General features: G+C 41.4%; 1 protein-coding gene across 2 annotated transcripts in view; it reads right to left on the bottom strand.

Annotated features, from left to right (window-relative positions):
* Window positions 1–26,613, bottom strand: part of OSBPL10 (oxysterol binding protein like 10) — a 267,585-nt gene that overhangs the window by 110,937 nt on the left and 130,035 nt on the right. For both annotated transcript variants that reach the window (XM_045537519.1, XM_045537527.1), the window contains exon 4: window positions 20,772–20,963. In XM_045537519.1, the coding sequence (XP_045393475.1) occupies window positions 20,772–20,963 (192 nt within the window). The remainder of the gene's footprint in view (window positions 1–20,771; window positions 20,964–26,613) is intronic.

The raw sequence follows: 26,613 nt of genomic DNA, 5'->3' as shown, positions 1-26,613 counted from the left end.
GCAATTTTTAAAGGTGGTTTAAATAATCAAGTTCTCACTTTGTGTGTCTGTTCAGTGGGAATGATTCAAATTTCAATTCAAACAAGCAACACTGCCTCTATGGGAGCATCGTTTATGTTCCCAATATTGTGCCTGACTTTCCTTCTGGTTTTCGACATTATTAACAAAATTCATCATTATTATTATTTCAATTTAAAAGGTGCTCAGGGTCTGATGTATCAATCTCAGCTCCAAGACGTATCTCTCACACTCACACTTTGAATGAATTGCCTGGGTTTGTGGTTTCTTTAAAAATTTACTATGCAAGTTCTTTTATGTGAGGTATTTCCAACTCCTCCTTTGGGATGCACCTTTAAAACAAAATTCACAACCTGCTAAGACATTACAAAGCTTATCCATTTCTGGGAATTTGTTACAGTCTCCTCGTACCAGGTCTTTGTGCTTACATCTACTGAGTGCCCTTCCAGAAGCTCATGGAGCTTCATATGCAGGACAACTTTTATTATGAGCTGTAAGAAAACTAGTTAATGCAACCATAAATTGCCTGGTATTTCACATTCTCCCACCTTCATGCAAGTGTTCAGTCATAGGTATTTTTAGTTATATAATTTGGAATGACTCACAAACGGTTTTTCTCTTCCATGCACACCCAACTAACAAATTGAGCATTCTTGCTCTTACAGGTAAGACATAAAGATCAACAATGCAGGTTAAATAGCAAGGTATGTTAAAATGGCAAATGTAGAACAAACTCCCATGGACTGGTTACAGATGCATAATATCATTACACACGCCGCCTCATTTAACAGTCATAAAGTGTCTGCCAAATATTCAAGTATCTTCCTTTAACAAAATTCTCTTTGAAGTCCCCAGGGTCAAGCTGCCCTCCCAAGATCACTCAACAAAAAGGGAAGAACAGTTCTTCCCCAAGCGGACTTATCAGCTTATAAAATGACAACGGCTATGGTAGCAATATTTAATAATTACTGAGAACTTACTAAAGTACTAAGGTATTGTTCTAAGCTCTACATGCTCCTTTCTCCAATTCTCAAAATGAACCTAAGACTCAACACTATCATTATCTCCATTTACATCTGAAGAGTCTAAAGTACTCTGTCTATGTAACTTGGGAGGTAACCTGCCCCACGTCACACAGAGCCAGGAACTGAACCCTGGCAGTCTGGCTACAGACCCCGAATGCTTGGCCACTACCCACACTGCCATCATACCACTTACCTCCTCTCTAGGAATGATAAAATCTTGCCTTAGATTTGGGGAAGGAGGACAGGAGAGCCCGAGCCCTTGTTCCCTCAGCCCTCCAGGGAGCCCCTGGCAGAAGTCCCTCTCCCACACCTCCAGGCTTTGCCAGGAGTTAAAGTCAGGGACTTGTGTCCAATCATCATTTTCCTACCTGACCAACAAATGTTCACAGATAAGCCTTCCTCCTCCTCAACCCACACCCCCCAAAAATCTCTTCCTACAAGACTGCAAAGAACTCAAACACATGAATGAGAGCAATTCTAGATGACCATTCTTCGTCAGTATTTCCCCACTTACTTCCACTTACTTCTTTTGGCTGAGAGCCAAACAGAAATTACAAGGGGCATTCCTTCTTTCGACACATATTTATTGAGCACCTGCTACGTGTGAGCAGTGACAAAACCAGAACAAGCCCTGCTCTCCATGCAGCCTTAGAGTCTAGTGCAGGACACAAGCGATGAGCGAAAATGAGGACATGACTCAACGTCAGGCAATAAGTCAGCAGTAAGTGCTGCTAAAAAAACAAAGCAAGCCAAAGGGACGGAGAGTGACGGGCAGGGGTGCTCCTTTGGAAAGAGCGGTCTGGAAAGTCCTCTCTGAGAAGGGAGCATTTGGGCAGGGCCTGGAGGACGCGAGGGGGCAGCCACGTGGATGGGTGTGTGGGGAGCAGCGAGTGCAAAGGCCCTCAAACAGGGGTGTCTGGGCACGTGGAGGCCTGGTGGCTGCAACCCAGGAAATGGGGACTAGGGAGGAGGGGTGCTGAGAAATGAGGTCAGACACATAGCCGGGGACCTGCTCATATACAGCCTGCAGGCCAGGGATAAGATCTGGGATTTTATTGTAGGTACAACAGGAATCCGCTGGAGCTTTTTAACAGCTACGGGATAAACCTGACAGGGCCATTAAAAGCTTCACTCTGGCTACTGTGTTGGAGAATACAGGGCGGGGGACAATGAAACAAGCAGGGACCGTGACAAGGCGAGATGACGGTGGTGTGGGACAGGATAATGGTGGAGGTAGTAAGACACAGTTTGGGCAAATTCAGGACCAAATTCCTCTTGGAAGGGAAGAGGCACTGAGGACTACATAAGAAATAAATTACTTAAGAATTACAATACAGATGCCAAGCCGCACTATAATGATGCGTTAATAGCCTCATCTTTGTGTACAAAGACTAACACGGATGATGAAGTGCGATGAGTTACACAGCATGAAGAAGGGCCACAGACACCATTTCCACCCTGACTCTGTCAACTGTGCAACCAGCTACAATGACCCTGAGTCTCACCGGGATCAGCCACCTGGAACCAGGCGGTACCCCAGGGAGCAAAGCGCCATGATTCCACACTGACCCAGCACACCACCGGGACGAAAGGCACTCCGATTTCACTCTTGTCTTCCCAGCAGGTGTGACAGGAGATTGGAGGGAAGCAGGGAAGGAGAAGAGGCACAGGGTAGACATTTCACACAGAAGCCACCGGGCCTAGGACAAGGCAAGGGGAGCCGGTGGCCAGGGCAGGCTCACAGGGATGCCGGGATCCTGTCAGGTGTCATGTTTGGAGATGGTGGGCCCAGAATGTAGCCAGTTGCCTTAGCAACAGTATCTCAACCCAAGGTGATAAATTATCCTGCTGTCTAACAAATTCAGCTCATTTCTTAAACAATCAGTGTCCTGGAAATAATATGAGAACAAGCAAATATCAGCCAGTGAGTTGCAAGGGCAAATCCATCACTGGGTTTGCTCTAAAGTCCCTGTGCCTGGGAAAATGCTGGAGCCTGGGGCCGGGAAAGAAGGGTTTGGGAGAGAGCTGCTGTATTCGAAATTCCAAATTAAATATAAAGAAAAATGATAGAATAAAAAGATACTTGAAAATAATTCTACATCCCTTTCTGACCATCCTAACTAAATTCCTCACATAATTCTCTATCCCTCTCCTCAGTTTACTTCATATAACCTGACGTTTATTAATTATTTGACTTCTGTTCCTGTCTGTTCCACTAGACTTTAAGCTTCTTGATAGCAAAGGTTTTGTCTCCGTTTCCTCGTACCCGCAGAACTGGAATCCCCACCCAGAACATCCTAGGCCTGCAATAGGATTAATCAAATGAATTAATTACTACCTCATCTGGATTTCTAAAAACTCTTAATCAGGTAACATATATAATATATAAATACATACACAGATATATATGTATTCCATGCTTAAAAGGGAAACTAGAAGCATTTTCAGCAAAAACAGGACTACGACAAGAATGATCACAACCACCGTTACTGTTTAGAATTATTTTGGACATACTATCCAATACTACTATTTAATATTATTAAAAAATTTGGTGAAAAACAAAAAGGAAGTAAAATGATCATCATTTGCAACAGCTAAGATTGTATACCTAGAAAAACCAAGAAAATCAACAGAGAAATGACAATAAGCAGAAACAGAATATATTTAGATGTAGGGGAGTAAATTCAACCCACAGAATACAGTAGCTCCCCTACTTACAAGGCCCCAGTCAAGTAGCCCAGTCAGGTAGAAAACATAATAGAAAAAGTCCCACTTGCAATAACAACAAAAGGGATAAAATACTCAGCAATTAAAAGTAACATGTAAGATCCACAAGCTTTAAAATGCTCCTGAGGGACACAGAAGAACACTGAAGTTGAAAAATGAATAACTATGTCCATATTCTTAGACAGGATATCATTCAGATGTCATTCCTTAAGTAATAGATACCTTTAATGAAACCCTAATAAAAATGCCAACAGGGTGGGGTAGACACTATGTTCTCAAGAACCAGACAAGCTGACTCTAAAGTTCTTGTGGTAAAACAGTTGCCCGGGAATAACTGAAATGAAGTGTGACTTAGGTCACTCAGGGTATGCTGGCCTTACCAGACACTAAAGCATATTCTAAAGTGACAATATATAAAACACCATAGTTCTGGCACATGCATGTGCCAATGAATCGATGGGAAAGAAGAGAAAGACCAGAGACAGAGCCAAGTACTTAGTATGCAGCTTAGGCGGCACTGCCATGTCAGTTGGGAAACACAGACTATTCAATAAACGGTGTCACAAAACTAGGCATAAGGAAATGTTAGTGGATACCCCCGACTCTTTATACCAGATAAATTCCCTATCAAACAAAAATTTAAATATAAAAATAAAACCACAATGATGGAAGTATTCCAGAACTGGTTTGTGGTGATATTGCATAATTATATAGATTTACTAAACTTAGAGTAACTAACTTAGAATGAATGAATTTTACGGTATATATCTCAATAAAGCTGTTTAAAAACTGAGACCATAACAGTATTTGAAAACATGGGTGATTTTTTTAATTGTTCCAGAGTGGGAAAGAACCTTTATAATTATGATACAGAACTCCAAATCTCTAAAGAAAAGATTGGTAATTTGACTATGTAAAAATAAAAAATTTCAACACAGCAAAAAACACCCAAATAAAAAAGACAGCTAACAAATCAAGAACGGTGAATTAACATGTTAGTAACAAAAAAAACCTCCTAGAAATCAATAAGAAAAAGGAACACATACTAACAATGGGCAAACATGAACGGTTTTCAGAAAATGAAATGCCAACTGCTCTTATAAATATGAAATTATTCTCAATCTCACTTAAAATAAGAAAAATTTAAGTTACAATTATGAGATACCAGTTTTCCCTGGGCCAACTGGCAAATGCAAAAAGTTTTACACCAGTGAGTCCACAGGGTACAGGGAAACCGCCACTCCCAAACATCCGCGGGGGCAGTGTCAATGGGTCCATCAAGCAAGTCTCCATCCATGAGCTGACCCTAAGGCCCCCCCTTACTTTTATTAAAGGATCCACGGGCACAGATCTTCCCTATAGCACTGTTTGTAAAAGCAAAAATTTGGAAACATCCTAAATTGTTCATCGAGAATGTCAAGAGCTGAGTTGCCAGCTGTCGAGGACATCAGTTAGGACAAGAAGCCAAACTGAGAGTAACCATTAAGCCTTCCATTATTTACTGTGATCGTATAAGCAAGAGGCGAGAGTCAGATGTACCCTATAGACGCAGCACAGGGGATCCTCTCCACGGGGAGGGGTGGAGAAGGCCAGGAGTGGACAAAGACAGGGGACTGAGTCAGAGTAAAGTGTCTTCAAGGCCCCGCCCCTCACAAGGAGGGAAGGGCGAGAACCCTTTAATGAGGAGGACTCTGGAGCCCCCCAGGCTCAGAATGCAGACATACAGGAGCCCACGGCCGCCCTGGTCCTTGACCGTGACTCCCTCCAGACTGCGCTCAAATGTGGCATGGGGAGGGCACCTTCCCCCGACAAGCCGGCAGGTAAAGCCTTGGTAACTGCCTGTGGTTGAGCCTAAAGAGCACACATATCGGATTCTGGCCTAGAGTCCACCCCTCAAAGAAAGGAGTCTTGAAGTATGTCTGTTTATCCATATATAAAAGAACACTTTACAGATATAAAGAAGAAAAAGTTTCTAAAAGTCTAGACAAGGATCCATTCCTAATTGAAAGAAGCAAAGTTCATAACATGATATAACAAATACATAATAATGTGTATAATATACTACAGTTGGTATTTTTAAAAACAAAACTATTTTTTTAAAATGTAGACACACATACATACATGTATGCATATATAAACAAAGTACAACATATAGGCAAGTATGTGCTGATTTGTGGATAGAACACGCAAGAAGCTGGTAACAGCGGTTGCCTTTGGTCAGAGTAGGAGGCTGGGAGGAATCGGTCAGAGAGACCGTGTGGCCAAAACGTATCCGGACAGGTATACATGTATCTTCTAAATCTGGTCCAGTGTGTGTGTATTAACAATTCAAAAGTCTAACTTGCTTAAAGAAATAGAGTTAACACAGAAGTTACCTCTGAACAAAAAGTAACTCCAAATCTTACCTGGGCAGATTATAACACACAATTATTAACCTCCCCCAGGCAGGGCTGGATGGAACTTTTCCCCACATCCAAATCTGGTTCTGAAATTATCACCATCAATATATTTCAAATACGGAATTTAATACAACTGTCATATCTCACAAGTTGGTCTATAAATTCTTTTTAGAATCTCAAATGAAAGGTGCTCTGTAATTATGAAATATCACTGCTGTGATTTATGTGCCCAAATGTCAGTTAAATAACATGCCTTACTGTGATAATTTCTCTGTCAGTGAGAAATCCTCACCTCACCTTCTCATTTCTTGAGTGTTAAGTTGATAGATGTTTATTCCAGAGGTATGCTGGAACAGTTATACAATAGGCAAAAAAAAAAAAAAAAAAAAGGAATAATTTCCCCAATAGTATGTCAGAAAGACAATTATTTTTATGTTAGAGATAAAAATCTATACTAAAATGATGTAAGTTCTATTTTTCTCCCAAAATATAGAGAAGTGTTTGTTCACTTTTATGATTCTTATTTCATCTCTACTAGACAACCAGTATAAATCGCATCGTATGTGTTTTACATCAAAACTTCTCCAATATAAGGAGTAAGTAGTACGTTGTATAAAGAATCTCTTTGAAAATAAAAAACCAGGAATGTTTCTTTGCAGACCTATTTTAAGATTATATCCTTAAATGGGGAGAATATTAATCAAAGAATAAAAGTAGCTGGAGGAAGAAGAACCTTTAGAAAGAAATCCTGTAAGTGTCCTTTTCACTCTGCGACATCAAGTTCTGATTTAAAGACAATCAAAGAATCTTTGAGCTGGTGACCCAGCCTTCATTTCGCGGGGGGGGGGGGGGGGGGGGGGGGGGGGGGCAAAGGTCAAATGGCTCGCCCAAGGGTCACATGACAGCTCACACAGACCCAGTCCCTCACACGGCTCTCTGCCCTGACTTATGGCCCACACAGTCATTCATTTGTTATCTCCTGCACAGGCAGAGTTTGTTTGTTTGTTTTTCTCTATAAAATGACACATAAGATAAAGTGTCAATGCAAGTCAAAGCTACAAAAATTAAATCTTTAACACCAACTATAACCTGGAAATGTAAGGTATGTGTGGCTAATGCTGTGAGCACTATTCCTGTCCCGTCCATATCTAGAAATAGAGGCAAAATGGGGTGAGGGTGGGGACAAGGAACATGTGCATATGGCTTTGTGTGCGCCTTGTTAAGAGAGAAGGCTGCAGGGCGATTTTTTTCCCCAGGGTCAAAATTCCAGCACAGCTGCTTCCTACTGGCGTGAGCCTGAGCACATGCCGTGGCCCCTCTAAGCCTCAGTGTCCTTGTCTGTACAATGGGAATGAAGCCCACTTCACAGTGCAAGGACTCAGGAAGATATGCTGGCATTCAGTATGAGCTTTCCTTAGGTATGCATGTCCATACTGAGCTCTATGTCCAAGGGAAGGCTAATAACAAAGCAGGAATGTGCCGAGTGCACACACGGGGCCTCGTCCCTACCTAAGGCTTCAATAAGCCTGAGCCGGAATCTCTGTGAGAGCGCCTGGTGCTGTCCCCAGCCTATCTTTAACGCCTATCGCATCCTAGAGCAAAGGTTAGAGAGGGCAGGGCAGACTCTCCCCATGCCTGACAAATTCCCGCAGCACTAGACTACTTCTGTAGCCATAGAGGGCCAGGCGGCCCAACAGCGACAGCTGACGGGTTGTGGTTCCATGCCAGGTCTTCCACGTCGAAAAACAGACCCAAGAGCTTGGAGCACACACAGCAGCTCTTTGTACTAAATCATGAACACAAAGTAAAAAATGGAAAATTAATCTTCTAGTGCCGTGATGCAAAAGAACTTCAAACTGGTCTGTACGGGATTGAATTGTGAAGTCCCTCAAAATTCAAGTCCACTGGAACCTCAGCGTGTCGCCCTTATTCGGAAATAGGACCTTTGCAGATGTCACTAGTTAAAATGACGTCATGCTGGACTACAGTGGGCCCTAAATCAATGACTGGTAGCCTTACAAGAAGAGGGACAGACACAGACACACACAGGGAGAGAGCCACGTGACAAAGGAGCCAGAAACTAAAGCGACGCATCCACCAGCCAGGGGACGTGACAGATTGCCGGGGCTCACCAGCAGCTAGGGGAGAGGCAAGGAACACACTCCCCCTCAGACTTTCTAGCAGGACCCAGCCTTGCCAACACCTTGACTTGAAACTTCTCGCCTCCAGAACTGTGAGAGGACAAATTCCTGTTGTTTTAAACCACTCCGCTCGTGGTGCTGTGGCAGTGCTAGGAAACTAATCCAGGCTCCACATCAAGGAAGCAAAAGATCCGGAAAGGGGTGTGGAGCTATTTAGGCTACATTCGTATACATAAGGCATAAAAGTGGCTTACTTGGGAGATCAAAGACAGCCACAAATTCTTTGCTACTCTTGCCATTTGGTAGGGTCTCTGTGCCCTCCCCTTGAATCTGGGCGGGTTCTCTGCTGTGCCAGCCATAAAATGTGGCAGAAGTGACAGTATGAGAGTTTCCAGGCCCAGGTTTTAAGAAACTAGCAACTTCTACTCTCTGTCACCGGAACACTTGTTCTTGAAGTCCTGGGCAGCCACGTGAGAAATCTGACACCCCCATGCTGGAGAGTCTACGTGGGGAGGCCCTGAAGCCACAGGAAGGCAGGGACATGCCGTGTCTGCTCCCAGGAATCACACAGGAAGCCCCAGACATCCTGAAGCAGACAAAAGCTGTGCTACTTGGCCACACCCTGCCCAAACTGCCCACTTCTAAGCAAAATAAATGACCGTTGTCGTATTAAGCTTTCAAGTTTGGGGATGTTTTGTTTTACAGCAACATATAAAGGGCAGCTTATGATGCTCAGCCTCTAACATAAAAGTAGATGCAAACGACATCACACCTCAAAAAGGAAGAGCCAGAGAATATTCAGATCAAAGCATTACAAAGATTACAGTCCCGGCAGTGGGGGGGGCAGAGAAGTGGAAGAGAAGGAAAACTATTGTATTTAACCTGCAACTCTATCATGCCAAGCATCTAACGGGGGTGTAAGCGGGGAACAGCCAGCGTGCTCGGTTCCCGCTGAAAGCAGAACAAGATGACTGGGTTCTAAACGAGGAAGAATTTCTGTTGCATCTTGAAATGTTAGAATTAGCTCCTAATTCTAGGGGTAAAAAAAAACCTTAACATCCTCTGCAGATGTTAGGTTTTGCAGAGTAAGATCACAAGACACAGGTACCAAGGGTGGCTTGAGTGGCACAGGATGAACTTGGCCAACTTCTCTCCACATCCACTCGCTCAACGTTCAAAATATGTCTTAGAGCACTTGTAGGAAGGCTCCTTGCATTAAATTGCCACGTGACGAAAAAACAGGCAGAACAGCATTTCATGTCACAGAACTATGGTATAAAATAACTTGCCTCTTAGCTTCCTTCTGAGCACAAAGCTTCAAAGGCATCTGAACCATGAATTTTCTGTGAGCCAGAGAAAGGCGAGACTGATGTTCAGCAATACTCTAATTATAGGGCAGAAAGTCTGAAAGGCACAAATTCAGTCTGCGATGGATGCTGAATCCAGGGTGACTCTTCCAGGGGTCTCAGTGACTTGTGGAGCCCAGAGGGAGCAGGTGTACCTGGAGAAACAGCCAGTCCACACTGACCTCGTTCCCCCTTGAATTGCTATTGCAGATAATTACAGGAACAGCAAATAATTTTCACGTTAGTTTAACCAGCCACCTAGATTCTCCAGTCCCTGGATGAGAGCCAGGCTGCACACGTCACCCCACTCCTGCATCAGACACCAGCTCTGGCCCCACACTGAGTGTGCAATAACCAGGCATGGTTTGATCGGTGATGGTGGGGCTCCCTCAGCTTTCTAGAAATGAACTTTCAGGGACCTCAGGGGACAGATACACATAGTAAGACTACAAGGGGCAACAAGACAGTCCAGGATGCTTGTGATGGGTAATTTTATGTGTCAACTTGCTGGGGCCATGGTGCCCAGATATTTGGTGAAACATCATTCTGAATGTTTCTGTCACGGTATTTTGGGATGACATTAATATTTAAATTGGTGGCCTCTGTATGAAGCAGATTGCCCTCCATAATGTGGGTGGGCCTCTCCAGTCAGCTGAAGGCCTGACTGGAACAAAAGACTGACCCCCCGCTCAAGCAAGGGGCAGTCCTGCCAGCAGACGCTCTGGAACTTGAACTACAACATCACTTCTTCCCTGGGTCTCCAGCCTCCTGGCCCACCCTGCAGGTTTTGGACTTGCCAGCCTCCATAACTGCAGGAACCAATTCCCTAAGTCCATCACACTCTAGTATGTGTGTGGATATATCCACACACCCCACATGGCCCTGTTGGTTCTGTGTCTCTGGAGAACCCTGGCCAGCATGGTGCACGCGGCTCCAACGGCCTCTCCCCACCCGTCCATGACTCAGCTGATGACAGCAATAACCTTCTCTACCTCCCGGCCTATGCTTGCTCCCCACTTACTCTCCACAAAGGGCCATTATTCTTGTTCTACCTCGGTGGCCCTCCTGAGTGGGGTTCCCACTTGAGACCAACTCAAAGTCTGGTGGCCAGGCCAGAGGACAAGCGACAGCTGGTCTGATCAGCTTGGGTCAGCTTAGTGGAGTCACAAGGTACAAAACTCAGTGAGCTGGTCACAACTGCCACCACCCCCTTTATAAATCACGAGTGACTGGGGTGGGAGGTGTTCAGAGACTTTCAAGATGCCGCTCGTGTCACTGGCGGCACTCTCAGACATAAATCACAGTGTCCTATAGAGACCCCCATGTTTTGCCCAGTGCACCGTTGCTGGGATGGAAGGGTCTGTGTTTTCAGGGAAGGGCAGACAGGACACACCTACTCAGGTACAGGACCGGGGAGTGGCTCCCCAGCTCAAGCGAACCTTTGACAGAGCTGGGGACACGGCTCCCCACAGGAGGAGGATGGAGACGGCTTCTCTTTCAGAGGCTACTCCTTCCACGACCCCTCCCCGCTTCTGGCCCACCCAGGCTGACAAACCAGGAGGGGGACTGCAGCAGCCTTGAGGCTTTTCCCTCCTTCAGACATCAGCTTGACAGGTCGGGGGATCTCTCTGCCCCTCTGCCTGGGCACCTGTTCTGTGCTACACTCTGCCCGGCACATCTACTCCTATTATTATTTCCACTTCACATACAAGAGACAGGATGGCACTTGTCCACGGACTGACGCTGAGGTCACTTGTCCTTCTACCTAAAAACTCCAAGTTCTAGTGACTCATTCAAGTGAATAGATTCAAGTCCTCCCTGGGGCACTCCACATGCCATGTCTACAGGGGCCACGTAGGCGTCAGGGGTACAGAGACGCAGAGTCCCGGCCGCACCTGCAGGAGAGCAAGGACAGCCACCGTCCTGGCAGCCTCTGCCCCCAGCCCCCAGCTCAGGACTCGTCACCTGGGATGTGACATCTGGTGTCTGTTTGTCCTCGTGGGCTGTGACTTCAAATTCCCTGGGCCAGAATCAACCACCTCACACATGTGTGACCTCTCAGGGTGTCTGTTTTGCCATATCCATTTGTCCAAACTATGGTCCCCAGTTACTTAATAAAACACAAATCTAGGTGCTTCTTTGAGGTATTTTGTAGATGTGAATGAAGTTCATAATCAGTTTTTAAATAAGAGAGATTTCCTAGATAACCCGGGTGGGACTGATTCAATTAAAAGACCTTAAGCGCAGCGCCAGTGCTCCCTTAAGGCAGAAACGCTGGCTCTGGATGGCACGTCCGTGTCTGCTCTGCAGGTCCCGCCAAGGCAGCCCCACAATCACGCAGCCGATTCCTTGCAATAACTCTGAATGTACATCTCCTGGGGCTCTATTTCTACACCTGACCCCTGGCTGATTCGCCTCTCTTTGCCTTGACCTCTCTATACTCTCCCGACTGTAAAATAGGGACAATAACAGTGTGTACCTCACACGGCTGACTTGAGGATAACACAAGTAAAGCACTGAGCCCAGCACCCGGCACATAACAGCATCACAAGGATGAAATATTATTGTTCATGTAACAGTAGCTATTATTATCCACGAAGCCATGCCTTTGAGAAAGCTTATAAACTAGTGGGGAGATTTTTAAAAATAATTATAACAAAGAAATATTTGCTAAAGATGTACATAGGTATAAAGCATACTAAGAGTAGCAATACCTAGGGACGCCTGCAACGCAGTGGCAGGCACCCCGTAAATGTATAATAGGGCTGGGCCCCAGCGCCCGTTGCTTCTGCCTTGCGATCCGAACCCCTAAGAATTACGCTGCAGGGTGAGAAAGTCCTTCCTCACCAAGGCCTTTTTAACCATATATAGAGATATGTGTTTCCCAGTGGTTATAATCCTCTTTGTGGGAAATCACTCTTTTACTCAGATTTTTACTGAGCACCTATGTACTGGGTGCTGTGCTGAGGGCTTAACCTGGAAATAAACAGGTTAAACAAAAAACACCTCTAGATGGAGGGCAAAAGAGGGGTCAGACAATAAATAGGTAAACAAACAAATGCCTAATTTCCAAGTGTAACAAGATAATGAACAAAAGGAGCCTGTAAGAGAATGAAGTGAGGGTTCCAGGAGGCACGAAAAAGAGATAAAAGTGGGAAGAGAAGGATTTACATCATAACCAGCTAGGCTGGAAACTACCTTTTGACAAAGTAAAGAATATGCATGCTAAGGATCAGAAAATTATGAACACTTAGTTTTCCAGGACACAAGGCAGTCATTTCTTTAGTGGTTAATCCTGCTCTGGCCTCGCCCACCTTCCACACCCTACCCCTCTGTGCCCTCAGCAGGCTGAGACCACACCAGAGCATCCTTCCACCAGGGCAGTAGTTGGACAATGAGTTGAAGACTGATGGGGGATCTCAGCATCTTGCTTTTGTTGTTCACCTGAAACACTGTTAGTTGATGCCCAAATCCAGTGACTCTCAAACTGTGCTCTCAGAGGATCCCAAGGTGTTCCGCAGACCACACAAGTGTTTGTTTCCAATGACACTGATGCACAGGCTGATAAGGGATTGCAAGGGTGGTCATAAATCCTCACTATTCCAGGCAACTTGCTTCATAATCAGGAAATGCCCATTTTCCTTTCTAAAGTAAATCTGCACTAATAAAACATCACTTTTACCTGCTTTTACTTAGTAAGGATCTGTAATATTTTTATTCAAAAACAATCCACTCTACTGCTTTAAAAACATGTGGAAACCACTGCTATTAACTAATTCCACATAACAATTTGTGGAAACTGAAGTCTGGAGCTGACTTATTTTGAGAGATGGCAAATTGCTACTAAAAATACATCCTATGGTTACTTGTTATCATTTATCCAAAAAGTGTACCGGAGAATTCATTTAGGACGTTTTAAAAATAATCATTCTGTTCACACAAAGGATAAATGCAGTTTACACCCTAAATGCGGTTTCCCTGGTGATGGGATGGTGTGCATTCAATGCTGCCGGTACAGATCACTACCTTAAAATTGATCAGCTAATAAAATTTGTTAGGGTGATAGTTTACAGTTACTGCTTCTATAACAAAGGCTGTACATTAATCAAGGTTTCTAACCAGGCATTTACTACATCCATGTGTACCAGGATCAAACCAAATTATCTTGAAGGGAGAGAATACTGCATCAATATCCATTTATAAAGATGGCAACTTAATGAAAGGATCTTCCCTATGCATGTGTATTAAGTAAATATGACATTTGCAATTACATGAAGAAACATATATAAAGTCACATAGCTGGAACCACATAAGCACATAGCTCCTCCACATATTATATTCCGTAAAAGGTTTAAGACCATATTAAATCACATAGCCTCAACACGGTTTATCTATCCAGTACAAACCAGTGCAGCAAACAGCTTTCTCTTCAAAAGAGTATGTGCCTGGAAGCAAAATATTTAACAATAAAAAAAAGTTTGAGAGAAAGATAATTCCCATTTGCCAATAAATTATCATTGGAAGCTTAACTAAATCAATATTTATGCTTCACACACATCCATTACAATTCAACAGCGTGACCTGTTCCCTCATCAAGCTACAAAATCCAGACAAAGTTTCCTTACTGAATTAAGTGTATTTTTTTTTTAAGTCTCAAATGTCACAGCTAAAAAAAGTATTCGGTGTACACACACATACATACCAGTATGAACATGTATTACAGTTGTTATCTTTCAGAAAGCATCTAGCAAACAAGAATTTTTTAAAAATAACACTGTATTTGTAGCAATTGAATTTGTGTCTATTTAAATGTGAGCCACATCAAAACTGGTTATAATGAAATAGATATATAAGAGTTAAAATACAAATTAATTAATGAAAATTAAAATACAATCAATATCATATATTTCATTCATCATATGCTTAAACAGCAGAGAGGATCAAATTAATTTTTAAAAATATATATTCTATTTACAAAACAATTCCAGCGGTACATTCAGAGGCTCACACTATCATCACTGTTTCCCCGGTCACACAGTCACTTATTAATAGAGGTACACTCATCCAATTCTGTGTGTCAGAGAAGACCAAATGGGTGAATACCTGACAGCCCCCCACTAATCACCAGGTTTCTCCTCTTTCATCCAGTCCATATAGTTACCCAAGCAACTCTTGAATTCCTCCACATTCCACTTTTTTTAAAAAAAATAGAGACAGGATCTCTCTCTGTCACCTAGGCTAGAATGCAAATGGCATCATCATAGCTCACTGCAACCTCAAACTTCTGGGTCAAGCAATGTTCCCACCTCAGCCTCCCAAGTAGCTGAAACTATATGCCCATGCCACTACACCCACCTCATTATTCTACTTTTTTGTAGAGACAGGGTCTTGTTATGTTTGAGACCAGGCTGGTCTTGAACTCCTGGACTCAAATGATCCTCCCACCTCTGCCTCCCAAAGTGCTGGGATTACAGGCATGATCCACTGCGGCTGGCTCACATTCCACTTTTAAAGAGCTCTAACAGCGAGAGAATGGGTTCTTAAATCAACATGTTCAACAGGCATGCCCAGCAATCATGCTAGAGTTGGAAGATGTGAAGACGAATAAGACTTGGCCCTTAACATAAAAATCCAGTGTCAGGCACACAGAAGGTGTTCAATGAATACCTGTGGGATGACTGGAGGAGTGAATGAGTGAGCATGCTCACAGTCCAGGGAAGTGCTGTCCAAGAGAACTATAATCCAAGCCACAAATGTGAAGGATACACATAAATTTAAATTTTCTAGTAGGCACATTTAAAAAGGTAGAAAGTAGCCAGGCATGGTGGCACACGCCTATAGTCTGAGCTACCCAAGAGCCTGAGGCGGGAGGACCACTTAAGCCCAGGAGTTCAAAGCCAACCTAAGCAACACAGCAAGACCCCCTTCTCAAAAAAACAAAAAAATAATAATTTTAAAAAGTAATAAAAAAGTAGAAAGAAACAGGTGCAATGAATTTTAATATATTTTATTTAACTGAATAAATAAGAAAATATCATTTCCACATGTTATTAGTATTAAAAAACATTATTAATGAGATATTTTACCTTGTTTAGTATTAATACTAAGTCTTTGAAATCTAACATGCATTTTACATTTCCAATACATCTTCATTCACACTATGCACATTTCAAGAACTCATTAGCCCCATGTAATTAGTGGCTGCCCTAGCAGAAAGCAAAGGTACCAAAAATTTCCAACAGGGCACAGAGTTCTTAAGGTAGTAAGTGTCCCGTGGGGACAAGGAAGAGTGCTGAGGGCAAGGCAGGGGGAGGTGACCATGCAGACTGCAGAAGGCTGGCCCCACTGGCCAGGTGGAAAAGCTTGACTTTTATCCCATACACAGCAGGGAATCAAAAAGGTTTGTGTTTTGTTTTGTTTTTAATAGCAGAAAGGTGATATAATAAAATGCCTCCATTTAGGAAGGTGGCTTCCTGGAGACAGAGTAAGGCGTGGACTAAAAGAGAGACTGGCATTGGCAATGAGGATGACAGGCTGGACTGACTTTTCTGAAGTTAAAACTTCAGTGGTAACCAGTGGTTTAAGCACAGATCCACAAGCTGGGAACAATCCAGGAGAAACTCTTCCAGTCCAAGAAAAAATATTAAAATCAAGGAAAATGCAGTATGGCTTTTTTTTGTTTTGTTTTGTTTTGTTTTTTGAGATACAGTCTCACTCTGTTGCCCGGGCTAGAGTGCCGTGGCATCAGCCTAGCTCATAGCACCTCAAACTCCTGGGCTCAAGCAATCCTTCTGCCTCAGCCTCCTGAGTAGCTGGGACTACAGGCATGCACCACCATGTCTGGCTAACTTTTTTTCTCTATTTTAGTTGCCCAGCTAATTTCTTTGTGTTTTTAGTAGAGACAGGGTCTTGCTCTTGCTGAGGCTGGTCTCGAACTCCTGAGCTCAAACAATGCTCCCGCCTCAGCCTCCCTGAGTGCTAGGATTACAGGTGTGAGCCACCATGCCCGGTCAATATGTTTTTCACAAAACTTAACTTAGTCAATGCAATGAATGATCCTTTATTCTGAGATTATATTTCTTTAGTGGGGGGCATTAAAATGTGCTTTCAGAAGATAGTGGTAACCACAGATTGTGACTGTGTTTTAAAAATGCCCTTGCTGGGTAAAATAAAAACTTGCAACACTATGTTGCTCTATTTTTAAACCTCAATTTGCAAATTAAATCCAAAATTCTGGGAACCACCCTTTTAAAAAACTTCTGGAGTTTATTAAAATGGACATAGGATCTAATGTGTGCACATTATTCTATATTATGATTTTCTTATTATGTACACACATGCCCATACAATAATAATACTGGCATGACTTTTATCTTAAATTGCTATGTAGTAATTCAATATCTGAAATGTACCATTGTTTTCTTAGTCATTCCCATAATGTTTTATATTGGATCTATGACTTTATAAGCATGAATAGCTTTATCCAAATTAACTTTCTTCCTACTATCCCCAATTCCATAAATTGTTTCCTCAGGGTATAGTTCCCAACAGGGAATTTATGGGTAAATGGCAACGCACAGTTTTATGTTTAGTTATTACACATCGCCAGATTGTAGCAAAAAGACAACAAGCGGCACCGCTGACACTTAACACCCCAGCCGATAATGGGCTATAATTAATTCTGATGATTTCATAGGCAGAGTGGTCTTAATTTTCATTCCTTGAATTGCTAGTGAGGATACGCCTGTTCCTCGTGACATCACATCTCAATTCCCTACACTCATCTCTCCTAACTCGTCCTGAAAGGACTCTGGGTTCTGACCTTTGGTATCTCAATTCTTTATATTTTGGATGATAACCATTTAATCTTCTAAGCTTTCTCATTATTTTCACCCATGCTGTGGCATTCCATTTAATATTTATTCTATTGCCTTTGGCTGGGCTATTTTTCTTTTATTCTCCTGATATTCGGGCACATCAGTCTTGTGTGTGATGGTTTTCTCCATTGCTTCAGTGGTCATAAGTTTATCTCCCCTGCACAGCTGGGTTAAAAATGCTATTCCATTTTCTTCTAGTTATTTCGTAGATAAATACAAGGGAATCTTAAGGCAGAGGCCTTTATACTCCGAAATTAATAACTGCAGAACTTTCTGGTGCAAGTAAAATTTGCTCAGATAGTTCCCAAAGTGGATCTGTCCACATCATAAAATGACAAATGACACAAAACGACTACCCTTCTCCAATCAGGAGTGAAGGCAGACACGATATCCAAGAACTGAAACTTTCAGCACTTCCCAGAGGAGCTCAACACCCTAAAATTCTCTCAACTGCCAGTCTGGCACTTACAGCCCAACAATCTTACTTAAAATTAATTTTCAGTAAGAAAGGTCATTTATATATAAGAATAATTACCTGAAGAGATATACTGTCACCCAGGAGTACAAAACACATATCAAAGTGGCTATGGAGACATTTCACCTAATTATTTTCCATATCACAGGACTCCACGGGAAATTTCAATAGTTTCCCCCGACAGAGAGAAAACAGAAAACAATATGATAAAGAAAAAAGCACATGTGATCTTTTATAAAATTTAGATTATACCATATAGAGTATACAGATAATTTTTACATATCTATAACATATAGGGGGAAAGAAATCCAGAAGTAAATTCATCAAAAGGTTAAAAGTGGTAATCTGTAGGGAGGTAGGATTATGGGTAATTTTGATTTTCTTTATACTTTTTTTGCAACATATACATGCATTATATATTTTACATAATCATAGATATACACACATACACAAAGAACATACTTTTATTCTTTTAAAAACTTGACTTCTTTTAAATGGAAATAAAAAAGATTTGGGCATTATATTAAATAAAATGCTACTAAAAATCAAGCTACAGTATCTCAAGTTTTATTTAGGTCACTGCTCACTAAACACAACTACTCCATTTTTTCCCCCCATACATACAGGCCTCCTGTCATTATTAAATTTAACAGAGATTCATTATAATAGAAATAAAGAAAATTCTCAAAATACCATGAACTTTCAACTGCCTTTTTTTAAGTTTATAGTCTCAAAGGACTTGTAAAATAATCTTCAATGAGGTCTACATAAAAGTAAGACAATGGTTTTATAAAAAGTTAACATTATAATGAATTCACTGAAAATACTGGGCTACTTGACTCACCCTGCCAGAAAGATCTAAAATTTTCCTTCAATAATTATGCAATATTGATGGGAATATTAGTGGGCCTTTCAAATTTCTGTAATAGTATGATCCCAATTTTGAAAATTTAGAAAAAAAATTGGAAAGAAATACCTTGAAACACTGACAATGATGAAATTATAGGTTATTTTTAAAATTTCTCTTGTACCTTTCTGTCTTTTCTAAATTCTCTATCATGAAATCACGTTTGTATTCAGAAAATAACCTAACTTTTAAAAAATAATGATATTTTGTTATCATTTCTAGCAAAAAATAAAAGGACATACCCTCCCTAAAAAAATTTCCTGTTAGATAAATACTAATGCATTTACTGAATGATAAGATAATACAATGTTTAACATTTCTTTAAAATACTCTAGCAAGAAAAATAAAGTGGTGACAGGAAACAAAAACATGACACAAACAAACCTGCAATTGTTGAAGTTGGGTGATGGGTGCCTGGTTACATTATACTGCTCTATTTTGTGTATATTTGAAAATTTTCCATAATACAATGTTTTAAAAAAGTGCTATGAAAACCAAAAAGCAATATATACATGTGCACAATCATTCATCACGTCAACCAATATAACAAAAGTAAGCTAATATCCACTTTTTTTGTTTTTTACACATTAGGGTGACTACTTCAAAGTAAACATTCTACCTCAAAATTAAAATAGAATTCTGACTCTGCACTTTTTCTTTATGAGGCAATACAGAGTATATATGTGTAAAATCTAGCAAGAAAAAAGATCTTTCCTACGTATCTACATATTTGATTCAGAAGATTTTAGATTTTCTTCCCTGGGCCAGATCAGAACCAAGATAGTCAGCTAACAGAGCACTACCTGGCTCGTGACATTTAAAAAATAAGATATGTGCAGACTCAAGCAGCAGCAAGACCCTCATCTTAAGAGTCCCATTCTCCTGTGTGACACAGAGGAAGGGCCCTGCTACCTTCAGCACAACAAGCTGGTCTGTACATGCGGCAGCTGCAGGGCAAAAACCTCAGCACTCAACACAAGTTAGACAACCAAGACCAACATCATTTATTTTAGATAGTCTGTTTCCATAATAGTTGCAAAGGATGATATGAATACTAAGGCTCTGGGATCCCCGAATTGATGACTTCCCAGTGTATCAAAAGTAAAAATAAAATATAACCTCATGTCACTCTTATGAGAACAGTTAAAGAGATTTCATGGGCATAATCACAAGTGGTCCTCATATTTCCCGAGAGGCTGGCAAAACTTTTTTTATTTCCATTTTACAGATGTAGAAACTGAGGTTCAGAGCTGTTAAAAGACTTGCTCTTAAAGAGCAGAGTCTTCTGATGTCAAGGAGAATGCCTTTCACTTCCCAGCACTCCCCTTGTGAGGTGAATGTGATAACCACTACACTACAGAAACCAGACCCACCACTCCCCCTGGAGTGTGTCTGTGATGGTGAGGAGGAGATAAATACTTCCCTAAGGAAAGTGAAGCAGGGGAATCAGGAATCACATTAGGTCTAACAGTGCCTGGGTTTCAAGACACCCAAAATTATTTCCTGAGCATCCATGGAGTTCAGTGTAGTCTTTGCTATGAGCATGGAGACTTTAATTGACTGCACTTCCATTTACGTGTTTGTGTGTGCATGTGTGTGTGTGTGTGTGTGTGTAGGCTTGCTTTCTCTGCTTCCTGAGCTCTGACAGAGGTTTCCTAACAACTTGCTTAACCTAAGAGACAGAAATTTTTTTAAAAAAAAAACAGGAGGGATTGTCATGGTGATGTGGCTGGGAGGTTTGCAACTAGTCCTCTCTCTTTGAGAAACAAGATGGCACAAAGGAAGAGTTGGCAGAGCAACGGTCCCAGCCCCCAACTCCCATGGGCCACTTAACCTAGTAGGAGAGCAAAGCCTACCTCTCTGACTTCGTGAAGTTGGCCGGAATACTGACTCTTGGCTCTTCGGGCGGCTGCAGGCGACTTGTGATGCGTGATTGTGACAACACCGGGGGCCCCCGCACTGAGGTGTCTCTGGCTACAGGGAGACGCAGAATTGGGTGTTCCATGGGGGAGCAAAGTGAGACTTCGGCTCCGGGAGCTTGGAGTACTCTAGAATAAGCAACAGGTGTCAACTCAACAACTGACCCACAGGACACAACTAAGTGTTGGCTTCCATTAGTTTGGGGCCTCTTAATCTTTCCCCTTCATCTGTTTAGAGGGATGAAGAGATGGATGGGTATAATAACACTGCATGCCCAAATCCCACAAATACCAAGACAGTTTCTATTTGATGTCCTTCTGGTCTCATCTCCAATTGTGTCTCCTACAGCTAGGAACCTCTACCCCCAACCCCCAAGATGATGCGCTTTCCTGGGTTTCTGCCTCTGCATTTATTATCTCCTCTTCCTAGAACACCCTTCCCCCTCCTGACGGGCCAACTTCTGTTGAACCTTCAACACTAAGCTGGGTGAGCTCTGCTCTGTGAAGCCTCTCTCTGGCTTTCTCGGCCTCTCTGCTGCTCTTATTCCACCGCACTGAGAACCCACTCATTGCCCAGCTACTTTCTTAAAGGATGCTTTCACACTCAGCTTTATATCCCCAAGGCCTGGCACATAATAATTGTTTAATTTATTAAGTGCTTAATAAATGTTTACGGTATGGATGAACTAAGTCATCTACCAGTTAATCCCCATTTGTTAGTCCAATGTTTACATTTTATCCTATAATAATATATAATCCAAATAACAATGTAATGTATGGTAAAGATGGCATCTCAAGTTAGTGGAGATAATTTTTCAATAAATGGTGTTGGGATATCTGGGCAGCTGTCTGAAAAACAAAGTTGGGTTCATATCTCAGATCACAGACTCCAAATGGAGCAAAGATTTAAGAAAAACAAGCAACACTAGAAGAAAACATGTAGCCATGGGGTAGGGAAGGCCTAACACTTTGAAACCCAAAAGCCATAAAAGGAAAGCTGGATAAATTTGATTACCTAAAAATTGAAAACTTCCACAAGGAAATGAACCAAAAAACCCCACTACCACCACCACCGAAGCCAAAAAATAAACTATGAAAAATGTAGAGCTGCAACCTATTATTAAAATGAGCCAAGATATGGGCAGTTCACAAAAACTATAAATAGACCTTACACCATATGAAAATATGCTCAACTGTACTCCAAGATACACGTAAATCCAAACTAGACCCCATCTTTTCACCTACCAGATTGGCAAAAATTCAGAAGTTTAAGTATACAATCTGTCAACAAGGCCACAGAGAAATGGGTTTGTGGACATAAAAGGTGACAAAACCCCTGAGGACAATCTGGCAGACCTGTCACAGTTACAAACACATTTCCCTGGCCCCCAGCAACCCCGTCTGGGAACACATCCTCCAGATACACCTGCACCCAGGTGAAATGCCATATGTCCCTGTTAGTCACCACAGCAGTATGTTTAATGGCAAAGGACAGGAAATGCCCAACGTTTGGGCAAAGGACCCAAACGCCCATCAGTGCGGGAGAGGTTAAATAAGTTATGGTACACCTACATAATGGAATACCACCACGCTGTAAGAGAACAATGAGAAAGGTCTCTAAGTTCATCTGGAAATATCTCTAAGCTATATAATTAACTGAGAAAAGCAAGGTGTAGAATTATTCTATAGCATACAAAATATGATAATTTCTAACATGTGGGAAATAAGTACTTTATTGTTATTTAAAATTTCTTGAAAATTATTTGTTTAAAACAAAAACAGTCTAGAAGGATACACATAAAACTAATAAAGTGGCTGATTATTTGTAGAGAAGCAGGGACTGGAAGAGTAGGAACAGAGGAGGGAGATTTTTCACTGGATAGTTTTTTATATTCATTCATTTTGAAACATGTGAATGTATTCCCTACTCAAAAATTTTTAATTCTGCATAAAATTTACATTCTAATTGTTCCTATACTTCATTTCAGCTTGAGAAAAAGCAGTCAGGTGATATGTTGGAATCATACCGGTTTCTGTCATTCAATTATCAAATATTTACTGAAGACCTACTATGTGCCTATGTATGAGACAGTTTTTCACTAGAGATGTTCATAATATTGCTGAGGACATAAGACACATGGATACAGAGACAGATTGGTAGACACATACACACACACACACTTAAAAGTAACGCGGTACATAACAAGGTGCTAATTTGGCAATACAGCTACAAAATACCAAAGAAGTGAGGGGCAAAAAGACGAATGAGAGCTGATCTCATCACAGTAGGATATTCTGAGGGTGAAGAACCCGAAGCCTGAGCAGGACTTAGGGGGATAAGTGACAGGCAGCAGAACACACAGCAGCCCAGTCTGGGTGTACACGGCAGGCTTAGCTTCAGGCCTCGGGTAACAGGCACAGCTCTAAATGTCAATGATTCATCATTTAACAAATCACCAAGGGGCTGGGGAGTGGGGTGGGAACCGTGGGGGCAGAAATCAGAATTTTGGGTTGCCCTGAAATACCACAGTAGCTTGTAGAAGTTGTCTAGATTTGACACAAATAGGCACACAGACAAAGACAGAACACAGTGTATTGCTTTTAAATAACCTTACGTATAGGTGACCGGAGAAATGTGTGGTCTAAGAATTACGCATATCTGGATAACAATGAACAATCACCTCCTTTCAGTTTCAATCCTTTCACTTGGAATGTGGAGGGGGAAACAGGCTATTTCTTTAATCCTTTAATAATAGTAAATTTGCCTAAGTATTAGGAGTCCACTGAAATACATTTTGATTGTTTGAGAGGCTTATTTCAATCCAAGAAAAGGTAGGTTTTTCACCGGGCTTTGAAGGCAGACAGATAAGTGTCATTCCCCCGGCCTCTTCCCAGCTCGCCTAGGTTCTAGCCATGTGACCTTCAGTGAGTTATTTAAGCTTTCTCATTAAGCATCAATTTCCTAATCTTTAAAAGAGAAATAACAATATTGACCCTTAAAAGCCATCATGAAGATTAAATTAGATCATGCACATAAAATGCTTAACACAGTGCCTGACATGCAGGAACTGCATGGCCAAAGTTTACTTCTTTCTTTATATCACTCAAAACTTGATCAATGAAGGCCTTATTGACTTTTAAAATGTTAAGTTGCTTAGCACAAAATCATAAGTAGTCACTGACCTTCTCCCCATTTTCTATAGGATCAAAGTGGTGAAGAAACCCAAAATATAATTAAATTCTTACATGGTATTTAATTTGCTACAGCAGTTAAATATCAAGATTGTAGGGGACACACAAACATACACTCTTCTAAGTTCTGAGTACAATGAGGATGCATCAGAAATTAGAGAGGAAGACAGCACCAGCAACAGACGCCCTTGCCTGCAGCGATATCACCAGAAATGGCAATAAATCAAGAAATTCACCCAGGAGCCAAATTATTCCACTGTGGATGTCTAACCCCACGATCATTACTTAGTGGCTGTCAGTCATTTGAATTCAGCAGCAGTAAATTTGAGTTGAGAAACCCTTAATTTTCCATTAACTGTGGGAGTCTCACAGTTTAATTCACACCCGTGCCTCCTCTCAGGGTAAATGTGAGCAAAAAAACTCTCACTCTTGGTAAATCCCACAGGTAATCAGGTATCAGGAGAAAAAGCAAGAAAAGGCGGCAAATTGCCAACACCAGAAATGAGCAGGCTGTCTTCCCCAAATGCAGCCTGTCTGAAATCGCCAGGTTTTGTTTTAAAATTATGCTTGAATGTCATAAAAACCTATCTTTTCTACAAATTTAAAATAAAATATTAACAGAGTCTGAGGAACAACATGGCAGGTTTTTGTTCTAAATATTTACTTCAATGGGGGCGACTAGAAATGCCAAGTGTGCCATCTGTGGAGTATTCCAAGTTAAGGGTAACAGTTGCTCCATCCTTTACCCAGGCCCACCATGCTGCCATCAGCACTCATCTGGCTGCTCCTCATGCCCCCTCCCCCCTCAGCAGGTGCCTGGCTGATGCTGGGTGACAGCAAAAAAAGAGTGTGGGGTCAGGCAAGACAAAGCGCTGACACTCAGAGCCTGTCCAGGTGTTCTACGTGCAATCACACAGACCCTCCTGGTCTTTCCCTACATTCTCACTGGATTCCTAAATTTCCTAAGGTTGCAAAGAGGGGACAAGACACACATGCTCTTTGTATCTACTGGCCAAAACTGGCACCTTCTCAAGTCAACTGCCTGAGTTCAGATCTGGCCTCTACCACCCGCAAGCTGTATAACCTAGTAAAGTTCAGTAGGTATCTTCATTTTAAAAATTTAATATTAACTACCTCATTGGATTGTTGGAAAATGAACTGAGAAAAGATACATAAGAAAGCACATGGCACATAGTAAGCATGCAGTAAACGTTGTCACTGATAAATGAATAAAAATGAGGTCTTCTAGCACCACTATTGGTGAACGGTTGTTAAGCGATTCCTGAGTCAAATAGATGGCCTTTTTGATTCAAGAGGCCTTAAGATTTCCTTAACTTTAAAAAGGAAAGATAAAGAGTTAATCATCCTAATCACTAAAAAACCATTTGCCTCAATGAAAAAAATGTACTTAAAATATGATTTACGCCAGGCATGGTGGTTCACGCCTATAATCCCAGCACTTTGGGAGGCTGAGGCGAGAATATCGCTTGAGGCCAGGAGTTGGAGACCAGCCTGGATAACACAGCGAGACCTCATCTCTACAAAAAAAATAAAAAATCAGCTGGGCATGGTGGCAAGTGCCTGTAGTCCCAGCTACAAGGGAGGCTGAGGTGGGAGGATTGTTTGAGCTCAGGAGTTCACAGTTACAGTGAGCTATGATCACACCACTGAACTCCAGCCCGGGTTATGGAGTGAAACCCCGACTCTAAAAACAAAAACAACAATGAAAATATAATTTTACATTTTCAGAAATCCATCTGTCATAGAAAGTATAGTTCCTATGTATTACTCCAATGCTACCTGGGTAGTAAAAGAATTAGTTTAAATAAGTAATGGACAATTCCCCTTAATATTTGCAATAAAATACAAAGTCCCAAATATTAAATAGAAAAGATCATGAGCTGGTCCTTAAAACCTCTTAAAACATGTATCAAAAGATTATAATTGCTGAGCTGGAATTAAAAGGCTGAAAAGGAATAAGGGTGTGTAAATATCTTAAATATACATTTGTAGCAACCACTTCTGCAACAGAAAATTTTTCTGGTGCGAAAAATTTCTGAGCATCAACTAATTGTAATAGCATTCAAATGACATTTAATTTGGAACATATTTTCCTCATTTCCTCGAATTCTTTTATAGCAAGGGGGGGAAAAAGACACTTATTTCAGAATAAAATAGGCTGAGGGACACAGAAAAAAAATCATACCGGTCTGGTTACATGTTTTGAAGACCAAATTTCACCAACTAAAACCATTTCATGACATTTCTCTCTTAAAAAAAAATTAATGTGCCATTTCTAAATATGTGAAACCTAAGCATAAAAATTGTGATGTATTCCTTTTCTTCCAAAAGTAACTATAGCCAAAAAAAATCAAGAAAAAAAGGAAAGCATAACAATTTTTAAAATAGCACATTGAGGGCCTGCAAAATTGTTCAGAATTTCATTTTCCTGGTAGTCAACATCTGAATAAAATGTGGACTATTTTTTTTAAATGAAGCCATTCCAGTATTCTGCTTAATAGCTTCACAATGACCTTCTCACTTGCCCTGCTTTTTGTTTATTTTTTCTTTTTTTTTTTTTAATTGT

This window comes from Lemur catta, chromosome 1 (assembly GCF_020740605.2).
Source record: "Lemur catta isolate mLemCat1 chromosome 1, mLemCat1.pri, whole genome shotgun sequence".
Classification (NCBI taxonomy): domain Eukaryota; kingdom Metazoa; phylum Chordata; class Mammalia; order Primates; family Lemuridae; genus Lemur; species Lemur catta.
The sequence above is the reverse complement of the archived record's forward strand: the minus strand, read 5'-3'. Positions and strand labels throughout refer to the sequence as shown.